The sequence below is a fragment of the Papaver somniferum genome, chromosome 5 (genome assembly GCF_003573695.1).
Source record: "Papaver somniferum cultivar HN1 chromosome 5, ASM357369v1, whole genome shotgun sequence".
Lineage (NCBI taxonomy): Eukaryota > Viridiplantae > Streptophyta > Magnoliopsida > Ranunculales > Papaveraceae > Papaver > Papaver somniferum.
This window is the reverse complement of record NC_039362.1, coordinates 173,400,031-173,420,277: the sequence shown is the minus strand read 5'-3', so window position 1 is coordinate 173,420,277 and position 20,247 is coordinate 173,400,031. Positions and strand designations below refer to the sequence as shown.

Here is a 20,247-nt window from a genome sequence, read left to right as displayed (position 1 = left end):
CCTTGACATGCATCCATCTATAAAGGGGACCTTCAGCAGCTCTACGGTTCATCTCTTACTCTCGAAGTAGTTTTGCATATAGGTTATCATATCTCTTAATTTACTGCATATGACTTGAAATAGTTAACCATAGAATGAGAGTAATGTAGTTGAGATTAAAGAAATACTTAATAAATGAGCTATACGCTAAACATCCAGCCTAATAGCATCAATTCATTGATCTTAATTAGTCAAATCTAGAAAAATGGTAGAACCAAGTGTCCTTAGGGATTTACCATTAACTAGGGATACCTATATGGCTAAGTTAGTAAATATTCTTCTAGGGAAAATTTTTATACATGGGATTTCAATTTACTGAATTTTCCGTCAACATCAGTAGACCACACTTACCTTAATTGATTATTGATAAACTCAACCCATTTACAAAAATTTACTCAATTCCATTAAAATTGCTAGATAATGCTTAATATAACTGATTAGACAGCTAATTCCATCTAATTGATTTCAATCATATCAAATTTTTCGTCAACATTAGTAGATCACACTTGTTTTGATTAATTATCCATAAACTCAATTCAATTTACTTTGTTTTACTCCATTATATAAAAATAACTAAATCGTGCTCAATATGACTAATTATACTTAATGTGATTGATTTATCTATGCTCATATGAGAATTTGTTAGAGCAAATGGAAATTAGGTTTTGAAATTCTTAGAAAATTTTGGCAATAGGACAAAAAATCAAATGGTGTATACTGATTCGATTTAAGGAAATCGGGTTTGATTTTCTGAAAAGAAGAAATAAACAAACATTTCGTTTTTTCAATTAACTTTAAATATTTTGAGCGGGATGAAAATGAAATGGAGAAATCTTGTCATTGCATACATGACAGTGCGATAATCTAATATATAAATAATAAATAATATTGCGTGCATATATACGCAAAATACTTCTTTTAGTAATCAAAAATTGGTGCAATTGCCTACATTCAAAAGAATTTGGCCATTCAACCGTTCGAGTCCCTTGTAACATGGAAATTAAAAATAAAAGATATCAAATTTCTTGAATTTGATTAAATTCTTCCAACCTCACTACAACATCATACTAGTTCCTCCAACCTCAGTGCATTCATGGACAAAAACAAATCCTAATGTTTTTACCACTTTAATATATATAAAACCAAAAACAAATTTATATTTGCTATAGAAAAAAACCTGCTTTATTTGTATATAACATGGCAAGTTTCTATTAGATAAAGAATTATGTTGTATCTTAATTTGGTAAGTCATGATGTTTGTGATAGAAACTTGGTTAGGACAAAATTTCACCATGTTTGATTTCGATGCTATCTTAGTTTTTCTGATAAGTTTCCAACCGGACTTCACCTGGTTTAATCTCGATATTCTTTGTGTTAGAAAAAAAAAATTTCCCTATTTATGCTGGTTTCTTTTCATTCTTTTCCCTATATGATGTAAACAAATAATAACTTGTAATTTTTTCCTTTATGAAAATTTACTTCGTCAAACAAACTTATTTTTGCTAATTTTGTAAGTTATACTTAGATATTATGTTTTAGGTGATAAAATATATTTTTACTAAAAACTTATTTTTACTATTTTATCTTTTGCCACCAAAAAGAATTCTTTGTGACAACATTTTGGTAATCACAGAAATCATGAACTGCGGTGAAATTACGGTGTCACTAAAAAGGACTAAAGCGACAAAATTTACTTCGCTACAGATGTTTTTTCTTGTGACGATTAGGCGTTGTTACTATATAAATATTGGCAACAAAAAAAGTTGATGGTCACTAAAAATAATTATAGCGTCAAACTTTTAGTTTCGTTACTATAAAATTAGTTAGTGACGAATTAATTTGGTCAGTATAAACTTTTTTTTTTTGCAACGAAAGTTATAGATTATCACTAAAAAGATTCATTGTCGATTTTTTAGCATCGTCACAGTAGACTTAAATAGTGACACAAATACATTATTACTAAAAACTTATCAGTGACTGAACATTATTTTGTCTCTAAACATGGTCACTAAAAACTTATGAGTGGCAAAATCTGAGTTCCATCATGGAAAACCTAACAACAGTGACAACAATTTATTTTGTCACGATAACTAAGCTTTAGCGGCGAAATTTTCTTTGCCGCAAAAACTATTGTCACTAAAGCAACCTTTTCTTGTAGTGACATTATTTGGCATTTTGATATCGTTTTTATTATAGAACCTTAACGATGATTAATTTCGAAGCAAAATTGATGATGACATTTTCGCTTGTAAAGCTCGACCTTCTTATTAAAAAATGAACCCATTCAGAGATGGGAAGCATTCTGGTCAATACTATGATTGTTCAGCATATATTTCGGTCAATGCAATGGTTGTTTGGTGTATATTTTGTTTTTGAAATGTAAACAAATTTTATTTTATTTTTTGAAGGAAAGAAAATGCAAACAAATTGATTGGTGTCAAGTGCTTAAGGTTTTAAAACTTTTTATACTCAGGTAAGGTGTTTTAGACGGTTAAGATTTTGTGTTTATACAGTTGGAGTCAATAGTCAAAGTTATAATATTGACCCACATCCAAAGTGGTCAACAGATATATTGTTGGAACAAAATTGTTCGGTAAATCTGCCAGCGCCCCAGCCTATGGTGAAGTGTTAGGTATCAAAACCGTTAGTAATGTTAATCAAACTCGTTTATATAGCAAGGAACGTTACCCTTATATCTTTTCTGGAAATGAATTTTATCTCGATCATGTATACGCATTCGCGCTAAATGATGCCAAACTATGTAAAACCTCTCATGTTACCATGTGCAAGAAGAGTACGTTGTTTGATATCAACTTCTAACTACAAGCCAACTAGTACGATAATTGAGAGCCTATATAAACCCCTCCATGCCTTGTAACCAAAACACACAAAATCATAAGTTCAGCTCAGCGAAAACCTATCACTTGCTTTCAAGATTAGCAACGAAGAAAATGGCAGCTATGCTTAAATTGGCATGTGTTACCCTAGCTTGCATGATTGTTATTGCACCTTATGCAGCTGAAGGTGCAATTTCATGTGGTACTGTGGTTCGCAAGGTGTCACCATGCATCGGCTACCTGAAAGGGGCTGCTCTTCCTCCTAGCTGTTGTGCAGGACTCAAGTCTCTCATTGGTGCTGCTCATACCACTCCCGATCGTCAAGCTGCTTGCAATTGCTTGAAAAGCGCCTCCCGTGGTATCTCTGGAATTAACTATGGGAATGCTGCCTCACTTCCTGGCAAATGTGGTGTTAGCATCCCTTACAAATTCAGCCCCTCCACTGACTGCACCAAGTATGTATTCTTATCGTCCATGTTTTGTTAATTTCTCTACTAGCAATTTTAAGTTGATAGACACCCGATAACCTCGATCGGGTAAAATGAACTCTAATTAACATGGTTTTTCTTGTTTTATCTGTGTTGCGCGCAGGGTACACTAATTTTATACCAATCGATGAGGAGATTAATGTAGGATTGGCAAAATGAATACTGATATGATAGATGAATAATAAGATGGATGTTGTATCGAGTGAAGGAGTTTCCATGCTCTTTTAAGAAAAGCTTTGTTAGCTTTCATCAACTCCTAGCTAGTAAATAAATGTATTGTTGTGAATTGTGATGTTGTGGTTGTCGTTGTGTTTTGAGTTCAATATCAAGTCATTTCTCTCTAGTTGTTAAAGTCATTAGCTCATTATCCTCTCTTTAGCCATGAAAAATAAAATTCTAACTATATTTTAATCAACTCTTCCAATGAAAATTGGACAAATCGTCTATTAAAATTAGATAAATAGCTCGGTGACTTTTTGTTACGACCCAAGTTTCACAACTAAAATCAGGAGGTTTGCAAACAGAAAATAAGGTTGGAGATAAATGTTTCAAATAACTAAAAGAAACATTCCCCAAACGCTAGCTGATGCAATAATTATATCTGATCTTTGTATGTATGCACGAGGAGATCCCTTAGCTTACATAGACCTTCCTTCGCACACATCCTACCCAACTCTTTTAGTACCATGCCAAATTACTTTTTCGGTGCTGAGATCCTAACTGTTGGAGAGCGACAGGCTATTGAAGGAGGATCAACAATTTCTATTACACAAAATTGGTTAAAAAGACCAAAATTAATAATGGGGATTTTAATAAAGTGCCACACTTCCAATTTCATGTTTAAAAAAGTGTCAGGGGTTTTTTCAGAATTTATTAAATGCCACACTCTTGACCTTTTCCATCCAGTTTTTTTGAGAAAACAGTTAACTGCAGTTAGTGCATACGTGTCATTAAATCGCCCATATAAAATGACATTCAAGCGCTTGAATCAGTTAACTGGGAACGAGTGATTGAGTAGAGAGTTAACTCGTGACTAGATACCGAGTCGAAACAAACTGAATGCTTTCATGCACCAATACCAACCCAGACAAGCAATTTATTTACCTCCAGCTGCTGCTCATCTCTTGCAAATTCAGCTGTAACTCACTTCCCTTAGCAACAACCACTAGCAACATCTCATCTTGTATGATTCACCATTGCAACTGCATCTTCTCCAATCTCTAATTCAACTCAATCCTATAGAAACAACATTCATATTTGTTTGTCTTTCTCTGCAACCATCACCTTCAGCTCAACTCAACACATCAGCTCTCCACATTAACATAGCCTCAACATCAATTCCTATCAACTCAGACATCCTAAGATTATTCAAATCCAGAAACCTTAACTAAGTCTTTGATTTACTTTTCGCCTGAGTTTGAAAAGAAACCATTAGTGAGAAAATCAAACCCCACTTTCAATTTCAAACTCATAAGAAAAATAATGAAAGAAAAATTTCAATCTCAATTTCGAATCCTGATGGAAACCCATTAGTCAGATATGATTAGAAAACAAAAAACCCATTAATCCGACCAAAATCAAACCCTAATTTCAATTTTAACACAATCTGCATACCCTAATAGTGAGGAAATGACTTGTTATTTTTGTTGTGGTCGAGATTTGAAAGAAGGAGAAGATGAAACAAGAAGATAGAAACGGAATAGTTAGAAAGAATAAGAAGTGGATCCGCAGAAGCCATACAGGAGGGGGCGATGGCTTTTTCTTTTGTTCCCTTCGTGATAAGGATAAACTTGTAAGGGTAAGTGTAAAGTAGACATATTATTTTGACAAAGTCAACCAAAAATGACCAAACTCGTGGGTCCGGATGGAAAAGCTAACGGTTGTGGCAATTAATAAATTTTGAAAAAAACGGTGGCATTTTCTTAAACCGGAAATCCAAAGTGTGGCAGTTTGTTAAAATTCCCATTAATAATTTCTGGGTGAAAAAAATATTTAGATTTTGATACTGTTTAAATGGACAAAAATTTAAAAATATCCAGGATGTAAACAGTTTCATCCTACCCATTTTCGAATACTTTTTCTTATTTTTAATTTACATGAGGATGCATCCAGTTTCATCCTTGCTATTTTTTAAGATTAAGTCAGGATAAATCCAGTTTCATCCTTGCTATTTTTTCGGTGTCCATTTCACCCATACAAATTTTTACTCGTCCATTTGAACCATGATTTAAATATATTTAGACAATGACCTATATATTTTCCGGTTCTGTTATTGGCATTGTCAATACAGTTAGTATAAAAAGGCTCTTTTCCCTTGAACCGATAATAGTACGGTGCATCTAGAAAATGCTCTCAGTGTGGCATTTTTCCAATATCCCCAAATATAAAGACAAATACATTATAGTTAGGGGAACGTACTGTGTTATCTAGATATTGCATGTGTATATATCATATGCCAAATTTAAGACATGCATGTGCACCAAGTACTATGCATGAACATTGAGCCCATGGTGTGTCCTATTGTACCTAATTGCCAATTTAATTTACAGGTGGAGTTGTGTACTCAACTTTCTCTCGTGACCCATGAGCATTTATCAAGCCACTCTCCCTATTTAGTTCTTTTAGTACTAATTCAGGCTGGTACATGCTTCAAAAAAGAAAATTCAGGCTAGTATATTATCTTTTTAATGTCCCAGACTCTCAATGTTGTTTTCATTGTTTTTAGTCATTGGCTTACACCGCACGTACACGAGAAAATGAATTTCAATTGCAAAGCAAAATAACCTTTCTTTATTTTGAAAACAAAATAAAATCGAAGGAAAATATGGAGGAAAACTGAAAATATGGCTGGAGTACAAGTATGAAATTGATGTGGCATGTCTGAATTAATCCCGAACTCTGAAACCTCAACCATTATAACTAGATTCAAGTAGAAGTCGGTTCTAAACGAACCCAGCTGCGAGATAAACCATGCAGGTTACGTTTGTCAAAGGGGCGTTAAAAGTCATGCATCACGATAACAAGATAATGTTGGCTTAACTGGATTTGGGAGACAATTTAGTCCAGTGATAATGCAACTGTTAACTTTAGTTAAAATAAGATAATGTCCAACTTTTTCCGCTTTGTAGTTCTTATAGCAATTTGACAGGTATTTCTATGTGCAAGTCCAAATGAATAGCATATACAAATGGGATTACGCAAAGTATTAATCTTCAACGAAAAATCAATTATCTGAACTACAAAAGGTAAACCATATTGTCTTGTCTATAAAAAATGAAAGAAATCTCATTAGTGTTTAGTTGGAAAATCTGATGGTTAATCATCAAATTAAGCATCTAGATAGTGATTAATGAGAGCCAACCACCAAATATGACAAGGACTGATTCACTATATAACTCCCTTTATGCCTTTGCAAAATCAAATCACAAACTCATAAGCCATTGGGTAATTCGTCACTAGCCAAAGTACATACATTCCAGTAGGGAAACATTTATTACTTGCTTTCGAGTTTAGTAGAGTAAGAGCCTACGAAAATGGCAACATTGTTTAAGTTAGCATGTGTTGTTCTTGCTTGTATGGTTGTCATTGTACCATTTGTAGCTGAAGGTGCAATCTCATGTGGTACGGTGGTTAGTAAGTTGTCACCATGTGTTGGCTACTTGACGGGATTAGGTAGTCTTCCAGCTAATTGTTGTACAGGAGTCAAATCTCTTTATCAAGCTGCTCAAACTACTTCTGATCGTCAAACTGTTTGCGGTTGCTTGAAGAATGCTGCCAAGTCTATGACTAATATTAAAATGTCTAACGCTGCCTCACTCCCTGGAAAATGTGGTGTTAGCATCCCTTATACATTCAGTACCTCCATTGATTGCTCTAAGTACGTATTGGAATTACTTGTTCAATATCTGTGATTACTTTTTTTTTCAGTAGAGTGATTAATTCATTTAGACTTGACCTCGGTTCAATTTGAACTCTTAATATATGGTTTTTTTGCTTTAAGTCTTTTGTCTTTTTTGTTGCAGGGTAAACTAAATACAAAAAATGTTCCGATTCAGGATATGCAATAAGATTACCAAGCTATGATTAAGAATAATTGGATGGTTAGGTGATGAAGGATCATAAGGACTTATGCAAACCTTAATTATCTATCATTTACTGCTATAAGCTTTGTTAGCTATGTTATTGCTGTGATGTCGTTGTTATCGTGTGTATCAGTTGTTAGTGTCATCATCCTACCTCTTATATATTTAATAAAAATTTAGCTACTTACTGTATATCCTAATATTTCATTTATGTATGACCATATTTATAACATCTACATGACTACATTCACATGAAACCCAAGTCAAAGAGAAATAGGTGAAATTTTGGGCTTCTCCATTTAACAGTGGAGCTTTCTCCTCCTTGGGACTGTCTATCATATATCAACGTAACTAGGGAACCGTACCACACAGGATTGGGTACTGTATTAAACATCCCACCACCGCAAATTAATTACTGTCTTTTACTGCAACCTCCTGTTACCACTGCATGTACAGAGAAGCCATTTTTCAATTTTTTTCCACAACCATATTGAAGGTGGTCCATAAGGCAGTGTTCATTGATACTATCGGTACTAAACCAAGCTTATTGAAATGACTTGTTTTGCCGAGCTTCACATGCTGAAGAAACTAATGAAAGAATTAATACGGCAAGAATAGAAGAAGACGGGATGCTGACACTAACGTAAGTTACTTAACCATGATCTGATCGAAACTGATCCATTCTGATTACATGATGATGAACAAATTCATCAGCAACCACTACTTCTACAGTACCAAAAGCAATAACAACAACATTAGGAGATGCTAAAGCTAACAAAGCTCGATCGTCATAGGTTGCATAAAACATCCTTATGCCTACTACTACTTCATCACCCAAACATTCCATCTTATTTTTCATTCTCTCAATCCTACATGCAGATCCTCCAACACTACATTTTACTTTACCCTGCAACAACACAAAATACAGAAAAATATTAGGACCAAATTAAGTTCCAGTGACTTTGTTATTGGTAAATTAAAAGGGGTTGAAACAGATTAAAAATACAATAACAAAACTTACTTGGTACAATCAGTGGCAGGGCTGATCTGGTAAGGGATGTTAACTCCACATTGTCTGGGTAGTGCAGCAGCCTTATCCATTTTAATACCACTCATAGACTTGGCGGCATTCTTCAAGCAATTGCAAGCAGCTTGACGGTCAGGAGTGGCTTTAGCCATGGCAAGAAGACCCTTGACTCCTGGACAACAACCAGGTGACATAGGATTACCCATTAAGAAGCCAAGACATGGTGTCATCTTGCTAGCTACCTGACCACATGTAAGTGCACCTTCAGCTGCATATGGTGCAGCTACAACCATGAAAGCAAGAACCACGCATACTAACTTGAACACTGCTGCCATTTTCTTAGTAAAGTAAGTTTCTAACCAAGGGAGTAATAGTGAAGGTGATGGATATAGATGAAGTCTGATGAGTTTGTGGTTTGGTTCAAGGCATAAGGGCGGGGTTTATATAGAGACTGAAAGCCTTGTCACTTTGTTCTAGGTATGGGTTATTAGTTGGTGGTTGGCCTCTCATTTATTGGTTTCTGGTGACTTTTACTCAGCCTCTGCCTCTCCATTTGGACTTGCTTACAGAAACATACAGTTTTTTTTTTTAAATTATATTTCGATCCACTAAAATGTCAGTATATTGTAGAGATTTTAAGTTGAAATGAAAAAGATACAGATATTACCACCTAATTTTCACCAAATTTCCTTAAATGATTAACTCTCTCTGAAACCTACACAATCTCCTAACTTGATTTTTCTATTTCTGAGTTCTCTATTATATTGGAATTTTTCATTTCTAGCTTTGGATTTTTGAATCGTGAAGGGATACAAAAAGGGAAAATTGGGAAAATGCTCCAATATGGGGTGCAATGTTGGAAATCTGTCCCAACATTTAAAAGTTCGGAAAAATGCCCCATTCCCTCAAAAACTCAGTTAAGTCACATGTGTGAGCCCACACACGCGAATAAAAAGACAAATACGTCCTTCAAAATTCACGGTTAAGGGTTCAAAATCCAGGATTAAGGGTTTAGGGTTCATGCTTAAGGTTCTGGTGGTGGAAGCGGCGGTATTAATGGTAGTTCTGGTGGTGATGGTGGCTTTACGCATGTGACTTAACTGGGTTGGATGTCAAAATTAACGAAATGGAACATTTTTCCAACTATTTTTAACGTTGGGGCAGATTTCCAACATTGCATCTTATATTGGGGCATTTTCCCAATTTCCCCATACAAAAATGGATAGAAAATTTTAACTGCCGAATCAAAAACCTAGAACTAAATTTATTAATGACATTAATATTTCTAGATCAAATAATTTATATTTGAATTTGAATTTGAAATCCGTTACTGCAGCGTTTGCATGATTTTTTTTTTTTTTCTGAAGACACGGGCCATTTTAGTGCACCAACCAGCTAATACTACGAGGATTTGAACTTCGGGACGCGTGGAGAAGATATTTGATCTAAGAAAAAGTTTCAATGGTGCAGTGGACCTACGTCAAAAGAGTGCGTACTCCCATGTGACAGTGATGGTCCATTCGATTCTCCACAGTCCACTGTATTTCAGGGTAAACAAGCCAAGGCAAACATGATTACCCGTGGAGAAATTTCTATGACCGGAAACTTCCATGCAAACTGGCATAGAGTTTGGCCTTATGCCGTGCTTGAACTCTAGATTTTCTAGAGATTAGACAGACTACCCCTGAATTTCAAATCCTTAAGCCATACTTGGCGGGCAACAAGAGTAGATATGGCTAGCTTTATGTTACTTCAGCAAAAATGTTAGATTGATTCGGGATTTCTTCCGAGCATAACTCCGCATGAGAAGAAAATCAACATCCAGTTTACCCCATATAACATATCCCTACAGACCAGTGATAGATTATTTCATGATATTTTGCTTTGATTTTGCTCGGCCAGTCCATAATCACTTTTTTACCAATAATTGAAAGAGATAATATTTTACAAATGGAAGAATTTACAAGGGGTCTGGCTAGCGAATATGTAGTTCTAATTGTTGTGATGTCGATTGTGTCTTTCATTTTTAATCCGGATACAGAAGATAAGTAAAACGCTGTATTTGAAAATCAAATGGCGTTCTTTCTATGACTATATCCAAGTCAAGGCATTGGTAAATTTTCAGGCTTCTCCATTTATCACTGCATTAGATTAATTACACTGCAACCTCATGAGACAATTGCATGTACAAAGAAGCCATTTCTCTACAGGACCACGTCTCATATAAAAGTGGTACTGGTATATGGCAGTGTTAACATGCTGAAGAAACTAATGAAAGAAAATACAATGAGAACAGAAGAAGATGGGTCATAACATAAAAACTCTGCATTTTCATTGATTAAAAGTAGGAGGCTGAAATTAGCATAAGTTACATAATCATGATCTCATCTGATTACATGATGATATGCTAAACTCGACAGCAACTACTACTTCTATACTACTAATTAAAAGCAATAACAACAACATCACAAAAACCACAGGCAGGGATGCTAAAGCTAACAAAGCTGGATCGCCAGAGGTTGCATAAAACATCCTTAAGACTTCTACAACTTCATCACCCAAACATCCATCTTATTCTTCGATCTCGCAATCCTACATGCATATCCTTCAATGGTACAGTTTACTTTACCCTGCAGCAACACAAAATACAGAAAAAGATTAAATCCAAATTAAGCTCCGGCGACTTGGTTGTCGGTAAGTATAAAATGGGTTGAAACAGATAAAAATGCGAAAAGAAAACTCACTTGGCACAGTCAGTGGCAGGGCTGATCTGGTAAGGGATGTTAACTCCACATTGTTTGGGGAGAGCGGCAGCATTAGCCATTTTGATACCACTCATAGACTTGGCGGCATTCTTCAAGCAATTGCAAGCAGCTTGACGGTCAGGAGTGGCTTTAGCCATGCCAAGAAGACCCTTGACTCCTGGGCAACAACCAGGTGCCATAGCACCACCCATTAAGTAGCCAAGACATGGTGCCATCTTGCCAGCTACCTGACCACATGTTAGTGCACCTTCAGCTGCATAAGGAGCAGCTACAACCATGAACGCAAGTAGAACACATACCAACTTGAACACTGCTGCCATTTTCTTAGTTTTCACTCTGTAAATCTGAAAGCAAAGTAAGCTTTTAACAATGGAGGAGTATTACTGAAGGAGATATGGACCGAAAGAAGGCTGTTGAGTTTGTGTTTTGGTACAAAGGCATGAGGAGGGGTTTATATAGAGACTGAATGCCTTGTCACTTTGTTCTAGATATGGGTATTGGTTAGTGGTTGGCCACTTGGCCTCTCAATTATTGCTTTCTGATGACGTTTTCTCAGTCTTTCTTTGTACCTCTCCACTTTGACTTGCTTACAGAAATATGCATCAAAATTCAAAATTTTAAAGATTTTCTTGTTAAGATTTGAAGTTCAAAAATATCACTACCTAATTCCTTGAATATATACTGGTAGTAAGTAATATTTAGTTGCCCACATAAATGATTAAATCTCTTAATTTGGAACCTGCAGTGCACAATCTCGAAACCAGACTTTTATTCTTCTCATGTATGGCATTGTTCATTGCTAAGTGCTAACCTTGGAACGATGGTAACCTGATATAATAATGGGTAAAAAATCACAGCCGAAAAATCAAAAATCTAGAATTATATTGTATAAATTCATACTAATTTTTATTTGTGCTTTTGAACCGTGTTTTAAAAAAATTTGGAGAAATGACCCAAAATCGCAGGCCACAAGCACAACATACCGTTTTTCTTTATATGAAGGGATGGGCCATTTAAGTACCACCGACCAGCTGATATGAGGCTTTGAGTTTTCTGGACACGTGGTGAAGGGAAAGGTCGATAGATACAGGTGGGACCTACCAGAGAAGAGAGCGGACTCCCACAGTCCCATGTGACAAGTGATGGCTCAACCCAATCGAATCTCCACGTACAGTCCACAGTAGTAGATACTAGTGTTTAGGGTAAATAAGCCAAGGCAAAAATGATTCACCCACGGTGAAATCCGAAAACTCTAGAACTCGGACTACTAATAACATGGGTCAATCAATCGAGATCTTTGATCAAACCCATATAGGTAATTTTGGGTGCATGAATTGACAATTTTTGGTACATTTAATTTTCAGAAATGCAAAAAAAGATTAACGTGGCCAGTGGTCACACATGCCCAAACAAAGCTTAACATGATGAGAAAGTATAACAGTAGTTAGGGGTAAAATCTTTTGGTAAACTCACTTGAGGTTAAAATTTTGTAGATAGATAATTGGTGGTGATACATCAAAGCGTCTGATATGACATGTCTAATTTCTGAAATCTGACAAGCCTTAGAAACTGACGGACATGGGAGTGGGAGACGAGGCCCTACGTGAACTAGGGAACCGTACCAAATGGGAGAGATTGGTTTGTGTAGTCATTCAGAGACATGGATGGAACGATCGTTTTCTTGGTTACAATGAATGAATCTATTTCTCAAATCAAGGACTGTCTCAGCTCAATAATGGAGGGAGTAGCTATCTCTGGACATCATCAGATGAATAATGGCTACCTCTGCAACGTAAATATTGGAAGAAGCAATACCGGATGAAAATGTACTTGATGATAGGATAACCCGTTGCCCCCACAGCCACAAGTTGTGGTCCCGTAACCCACACCACATGAATACAGTCGGTTTGGCGTTAGTCATTCGGTGCAATCAGATATCTGTATTTTTGGGTGCATTAACGTAAATAATTCTTTCCCAAAATTAAGTCCAAAAGTTATAAATTAGTTTATAAACCCAATTTTTGAAATGGGATTTGACCCCAAAAAAAAAAACTTTACTGTACTTTCAACTTATCATTAGTTTTGCTTTTGGTTTCCGTGTAAGCTCTAATAGGTTAGGATAGCACATCTGGAGTAGCTTTTCGAGTTTTAGAAGTCGAAAAATCAGAAATCAGTCTGGCTGTCGAATTTTAAAACGATTTCTAAAAATTGAAAAGTTGACTTTTTATGAAACAAAATAGTTTTGTTTCTGACTTGGATTTTTTAATAAGCAAATTTATATTCGACGGAGAGTCTCCGTCGAATACAGTCTACAAAGAACCCGCAAAGTTTAGGTGCAACTTCACTCTTGCAGCAGAAGCCCAAAGCAAGAATCAGTAACCTTGCCTCTAAAGTCCAAACCCGGATCAGATTCACTACTTTGCCTCCAAAGTCACCGTTTTGGAATTCTTTTACGCTTTGATTTTGCCATAACGCTAAAGTTTGGTGATCTTTTACCCCACACTAGGAAGTTTTTCTTCCATCCTGAACTTTTTCTGACGTAATCCAAGCGAAAGTATTTCTATAAACAGAGATACTATAATTTTAAAACTTGGTGATGATGTTTTTCTGGAAATTTGGGTAAGGAAGGCCAGTTAATGAATTGCTTAATGTCTTTTAGACTTGCATATTGTATAGCAAGGCACCAAGACTCTTTTGGAACATGCGCATGTCTAGTTTTAGGCCAGCCCATTTTATTTGCACGTAAGCTAACCAAAAATTTAAGAAATCCAATAGTTCTAATATGCTATTTGGGCATTCTATGGAAACCCAACTAGTATTTATTACCTAAGTTACTAATATGCCCTTGTAAAAGAAAGGGGTTTGTAATAAAATGTTCATTTGGAGAAATGCATTTAATAAAGAACGTACAATTGGGGATATAAATTACTATTCCCATCCAATAATTTCTATTAAGGGGTGTTTTTTGGGGGTGAAAATGCTAATATACCCTTTGGGTTAATTAAAAACATATTGAAAAAATTATAATATTCTTACCCCAAAATAAAAACTCAAAACTTAAAATCATATCCCCCATTGTATATTTGTACTGGCACTCTCTTAGGTTAGGGTTTTGAGAAAGAAAAAAAAAAACTCTTCGTTCTTCGTCGTTCATATGAACTCATCGTCGCTCAACAAAAATAAGAAGAAAGGATTATTCGAATTTCTCTTGAAGAAGAAGAGGTGTAATGACCCGTCCCTCTACCGATATTGTCCCCACTTAGCCACTGCCGGCACATAGCCACTGCGGTTATCTGGCAGTGTGGGGTTTTCAACGGGCATCGTAGTGGTAATCCAGCAGAAACTTCCCGGATGGTCACCCATCCCTGGATTACTCCCGCCCGAGCACGCTTAACTGCAGAGTTTCTGACAACTCTGGAGCCAATTATGCTGATAAGGCCTCGGTGTTAGAATAGGACAAACCATTACTTATATTCCATTCGACCAACCACTGCCGAATATCTGGTATTACAATACCACCACCTTAAATTGGAGTCATCCTTGGCTCCAGAATATACATACAAGCCCAAATCTCCGAAGTTCCCTTCCCCTCATGAGAAGCACCTGGACCAACCCTGTCCAGCATACCTTCTCACCCTCGGCAAGTGACCCTCGTCGGCTCTGATACCATTTGTAATGACCCGTACCTCTACCGATACTGTCCCCACTTAGCCACTGCGGTTATCCGGCGGTATGGGGTTTTCAATGGGCATCGCTGCGGTAATCCATCAAAAACTTCCCGGATGGTCACCCATCCCTGGATTACTCCCACCCGAGCACGCTTAACTACAGAGTTTCTGCAAACTCTGGAGTCAATTATGCTGAAAAGGCCTCGGTGTTAGGAAAGGACAAATCATTACTTATATTTCATTCGACCAACCACTGCCGAATATCGGGTATTACAAGAGGAGGATTCAGACCATCAAACTCTCGAAAAATGGCTTCTGTGAGAAGGTAAGGGATTCTGAACTGTTTTTTAAGTGTTTTAATCGATTTAAAGTAGTAGGTAGGTTAGAATCGTGAATCCTAAAGCAAGCAGTTCAGTTACAGTCAGTTCAAGATACTGAAATTAATATGAATACCATGCTGGTATAGGTTACCGGCATTGATTTTAGTTTGAATACCATGCTGGTAAAGGCTTTCGACATTGTTTTTAGTATGAATACTATGTCGGCTTAGATATCGAAAATCACCAGAAACTGCATGTTTATTTCCGGCATTAATTTTAGGTTGAACACCATGCCAGAGTTGGGTTTCAGCATTGTTTTTAATTTAAGGTCAACGCCGATAGTTTACAGGAAAAACTTTGGAATTTTAATATTGTCGGCATTTAGATATCTATGTTGGTACACGTTTTTGGCATGGACGAGCTTTTGGAAGACAATTTCGGATGATTTGTAAAAGACTACAGAAAACTCCTTGTTTTTTGTTTGTAAGCCGACATAGTTTCTTTATCTATTTCAATGTCGTTGTTTCTTTTCGTCATGGTAGGTCTTTCGTAAAACAATGCTGGCTTTCAATGTCGTTGATTCAATGTCGTTACTCAACATATCTATGTCGGCTTTAGATATGATTGTTAGTTGTTTTTTATTCATTTCGTATGTATTTTGATATAGTGCTAAATCCAAGGAACTTAAGAAAGGAAAAAAAAAAGTAAAGATGACGGCATTAAGAAAAGAAAGAAGAACATTCATGGGACTCCTGAGTCTCTGCATCCTCGAGGGAAATAATTTGGTTGAAATAAGCGTTTGTGGGTAGGCTATGCAAGAGGAAAATTTTGGGGAGTAGGTACCGTAGAAACATAGCAATTCGTGAACGTATTGGAGAATCAGATGATGAGCACGATGATGTGGTTGAGCCCAATCAACAAGCAATCCAAAGATAAGTTTTAGAGGAAGACGATGGGCCAAATTACCAACTGACACAAGGTGAAGAATTGGGACAAGGTGAACGTGAAGGTGAACAACCGGTAGAAGGAGAACAAGAGAAGAAGAAAGTAGTCAAACAAAAAGGTTCGCACCTTCCTCATCTTGATGACAGGTTACCTGAACTTGGTGGTGGGAAATTTTGGGGTCAAACACGGGATCCGCTACCACTATTTGGATACAAGGACGCGTGGGCTCGTACTATCTATCAAACCTATGTAAGAATTTTTACCTTGTGCATATGTATTATTTTGTATGCTTTCTTTCATTGCCTCCTATTGTAGACTTTGTTCTTTCTATTTATGTATAATCTCATTGTCTCCTAATTGTAGGATCATAATAAAGTTGTATGTGTTTGCCGACACCAAGACGTGAGTAAATGGCCTATGGATTTGGAAGAGGACCAACAATTAGTAAAGGACTCTGGGATATATCCTTTGGTTGAAAATTTTGTGGAGTATGATTATGTGACAGTCAATTGCTTTGTCGAGAGATTTCATGGTGAAACTGATACCATGCACTTCCCATTTGGGGAGATGACCTTGATCCCTGAAGATGCTCAGAACAATATAGGCTTATGGGTTGCTGGAAAATCAGTTGCATAAAGAGATAATTGTTTGGACCTAGAATGGTCGAAGTTACATGCTTTAACTAACAAGATATTTGGCTGGGACTACGAAACTTGTATACAAAGATTTTATATACCTAAGAATTTTAGACAAAGACACTGAAACTGAAGATGCTTAGGTAGAGGTTAATTTGGAGGGACGGAGGAAAAACGGAAAAAAGACGACTGGGTCGTAATACAGTCGTTGCGTACCTGTTATTTATGTTAGGCACTAGATCATTCCCTGACATTAGTGGAAACATGGTGAATGCAAACCACATACAATATTTGGATCCGCTGGAAGAGGTCCTCAGCTATTCTTGGACCACCATAGTAATTACCACGGTGATGAGAAGGGCCTCTAAGGATGATACCAATCAATTTTTCGGGAATTTCACTCTACTCCAGGTAATTTTGTTTTTAATCTTATACATTGTTCACATATACCGTTATTACTGGAAACAAAATTACTTCTTCTTATATGTATCATTCTGCATTGGTATAGGTGTAGGCTTTTGAATACTTCCCAAGATTGTCACGAACTAGAAAGCATTATCGAAAAAAGAAAATTTCAAACCCGATGAGCCTAGAGCTCGGAGATATGATTTCAACAATACTTCGAAGGCTGGTAACAATCGTCGACTGACAAATATGAAATTGACTATGGACGCGATGACTAGCAAAGAGGTTTTGTTCGACACTTACAAGGAGGATAGAGAAAACCGTCACTTTTTGAGGTTTCATAACGTTGTATTTTACAATGAACTGTTGTTCCACCCAAAGAGGTACGCTATTACTTATGCCCGACGTGTGATGCAGCAACTTTGATATAAGTAACAAACTAGTGTGTAGCAACTTGCGTTTGAAGGTACTTTGTTGACTATCCTCGGAGTTATTCAACTGTCGGAAGGTTGAAGGTAGAGTATACGCCAAATCCATAACCAGCGCATTTGAGGGAAAGGAAACAACGTCGTCTGGTAGATATGAGTAATTTGGAGATTTAGGAAAACGATGATGAAGTCGATCCTGGTTACATGAGGTATTACCTGGAATACTCACATCATTTTTTTATGCTCCCGGATAACGTTAAAGTTCCACCACAGAAAAAACCTCCCTTTCTAACTCCTACAGAGGCACCACCTACAATTTCGGGACTTCCGAAGACCGTTAGATTGCTAGTAAGTATTGTTATTTGCTTAGTTGTTTAATGTATACATAATCTTATATGAGTATATATCGTAATTATTTTTTGGATGTATGAAACTAGCGGGCCCAACTTGGTAAGTTGAGGAAGATCTTTGGTTGCAAGAACGAGAAAGGAAAGGTGCTGACTCCAGAAGAAATGATGGAAGTCGAGGAAAATCTAAACAAAATCGATGATCTAGATTTGTTAAGGGAAAGGAAGAAGGTGGCTGACAAGAAGCCTAGGACGAAGTGATTGAAGATGTGTGTTCGTGTTTCATTTATGGTTGTTAGGGTTTAAACAATTTGGAACTTGTTTTGGTTTGTAACTCATGATGAACTCTTTAGTTGTTTGGTTTACATTTGGTTTGTGGTAGATGGATTATAAATCTTTAAGTACAATTCAGTTGTTTGGTTTATGTTGAACATGTTTAGATTTTTAGAAAAAGGTTTCTTTTTTCTAAGTTTTCTTTACACAATTGGATAAGCGCCGGCATTAGTGTTAATATATGGAAACGCTGGCATCTGTGCACCACGGCATTGTTAAGTCTGTGCATTTCTAAAATCTTTTGAAATTTTCTGGGCTCAAGAACAATCGACCAACATAAACATGAAAATAATGACTATTCTTGAAGTTTATTGTGGGTTTATAAAATTTTTGAAATTTTCTGGATTCAAGAATAATCGGCCAATGTAGACACGAACATCGACTGATTGTTCTTGAAGTTCTTTGTGGTTGAAGAACATCAACACAAAATCGGCCAACATGAATATTCATATCGGTATAAAAAGGTACTCGTGAAGTCGGCCAATCTAACACCAAGACAAGTTTTTTATATGATTGGTTTCTCCGCTTACAGAAACCAATAGAGAATCTTAAGAGAAAACATTCGGTTGTGCATTACTCAAACATTTTTGATCGAGTGGCATAACAACCAACCATTTTACACATGGTTGGTTGTAATATTATTAGCAAAACACTGGAAGAATAGATAAACTTGTTATATTTTCAAATTAACCGAATTGATTAAATTCCGTACGTTTTTTTCAATGGCGTGATACTGCTAACTCGAGCAAAAGAATAATAACTGGAAACTTAAAAATAAATGGAAACTTACATTTATAGGTGTTTACAATTCTCAAACAGTTACAAGTACTCCCGGACGGAAATTAATATTGTGGGTGCAAAATACCGCACACTCATTAGCTACGTGAATTAATATATTTGGGACTATGCGAAGACGAACGCACATTTATATCAAAGATGACGAATTTGATGATGTCACTAAGTCACGACAAAAGTGTGAAGATCTGTGCGTCATCAAAGAATCCATGCGGAAATATAAATGTCCAAGCGACTTTGACGGACGTCAGATCCGAAAATAGGGACTTTATTAGCTATCTTCCACTATGTAAACCCCTATATAAGGGACCAACCACCATTGCAAAAGAGAGAGATCTTTTTGGTGAGCAGAACTTAGAATTTTAGGAGAGACAATATTATTTGTTTCCCAAGTTAGGGTTTCATCATATCTCATTTGTATTTGTTTTAAGTTTTTAATAATAGATCTGGAGTATTTCATCAATGTTTTATTAGATTATTTGATAGATTATCATTAGGGTGTAGTTGTGGGATTTCCTTCAACTACATTTTGGCGCTAGAATACAGCTTGGATGAAATACCCTGTTGCTGATTTTCATTGAAAAACGTTTAAAAATATTTCTAGTTTTTAATCGTTTCATCATCAATCTTTGAGTGTTTTAGAAGTTTAGATCTGAAAAATGTAACCAAAAGTTTTCATCTCAGAAAAAAAAATTCCTTAGTATCTTTCTGGTTCTTTATAAAGTACTTTTTTCTTCGTCAAAAGAAGATATTGTTACAGGAACAGCAGATGGTGAGACAAGCATTCGCGGGAGAGAACGCAACGCCAGTTAGAGTGAGCAGGAGAATTGCAGGAAGAAGAAGAGGCGAACACGCAGAATCGTCAAGGATAGGCGAAACAAACAACCAGAATAGACAGGTTCAATCTCAGATTCAACAGGTAGAAGAGCAAAACAACCGCAGAAATTATGATGAGGTAATTTTTCATACTACAGATACATATACAACACACGAAAACAAGCAAAGAACTGGAGAAGAAGGACTCGTAGGAGAAAATAAGGAGAATATGACGATAGAGGAGCTTCGAAAAATATTAGTTGAGGAAAGGAGAAGAGAAGAAGAAGTGCGTGCGGACTTGATGCACCAGAATGATG

The 20,247-nt window shown here is 36.3% G+C and overlaps 4 protein-coding genes across 4 annotated transcripts; 2 read left to right on the top strand and 2 right to left on the bottom strand.

Moving 5' to 3' along the window:
• The first annotated feature begins 2,907 nt into the window (after window positions 1-2,907).
• LOC113278164 (non-specific lipid-transfer protein-like) lies at window positions 2,908-3,716 on the top strand. Its single transcript, XM_026527075.1, has 2 exons — window positions 2,908-3,331; window positions 3,468-3,716. The coding sequence occupies exons 1-2, from the start codon at window positions 2,991-2,993 to the stop codon at window positions 3,475-3,477; spliced, it is 351 nt and encodes a 116-aa protein (XP_026382860.1). The 5' UTR covers window positions 2,908-2,990; the 3' UTR covers window positions 3,478-3,716.
• A 3,088-nt stretch (window positions 3,717-6,804) lies between these two features.
• On the top strand, window positions 6,805-7,638 carry LOC113283695 (non-specific lipid-transfer protein 1-like). Its single transcript, XM_026533023.1, has 2 exons — window positions 6,805-7,241; window positions 7,387-7,638. The coding sequence occupies exons 1-2, from the start codon at window positions 6,898-6,900 to the stop codon at window positions 7,394-7,396; spliced, it is 354 nt and encodes a 117-aa protein (XP_026388808.1). The 5' UTR covers window positions 6,805-6,897; the 3' UTR covers window positions 7,397-7,638.
• Window positions 7,639-8,064: 426 nt separating this feature from the next.
• On the bottom strand, window positions 8,065-8,913 carry LOC113283696 (non-specific lipid-transfer protein-like). Its single transcript, XM_026533024.1, has 2 exons — window positions 8,468-8,913; window positions 8,065-8,353 (listed from the first exon to the last, which is right to left on the bottom strand). Exons 1-2 carry the CDS (start codon window positions 8,806-8,808, stop codon window positions 8,344-8,346), a joined length of 351 nt encoding a protein of 116 aa, XP_026388809.1. The 5' UTR covers window positions 8,809-8,913; the 3' UTR covers window positions 8,065-8,343.
• A 1,869-nt stretch (window positions 8,914-10,782) lies between these two features.
• On the bottom strand, window positions 10,783-11,686 carry LOC113283694 (non-specific lipid-transfer protein 1-like). Its single transcript, XM_026533022.1, has 2 exons — window positions 11,218-11,686; window positions 10,783-11,103 (listed from the first exon to the last, which is right to left on the bottom strand). Exons 1-2 carry the CDS (start codon window positions 11,556-11,558, stop codon window positions 11,094-11,096), a joined length of 351 nt encoding a protein of 116 aa, XP_026388807.1. The 5' UTR covers window positions 11,559-11,686; the 3' UTR covers window positions 10,783-11,093.
• Window positions 11,687-20,247: the final 8,561 nt, after the last annotated feature.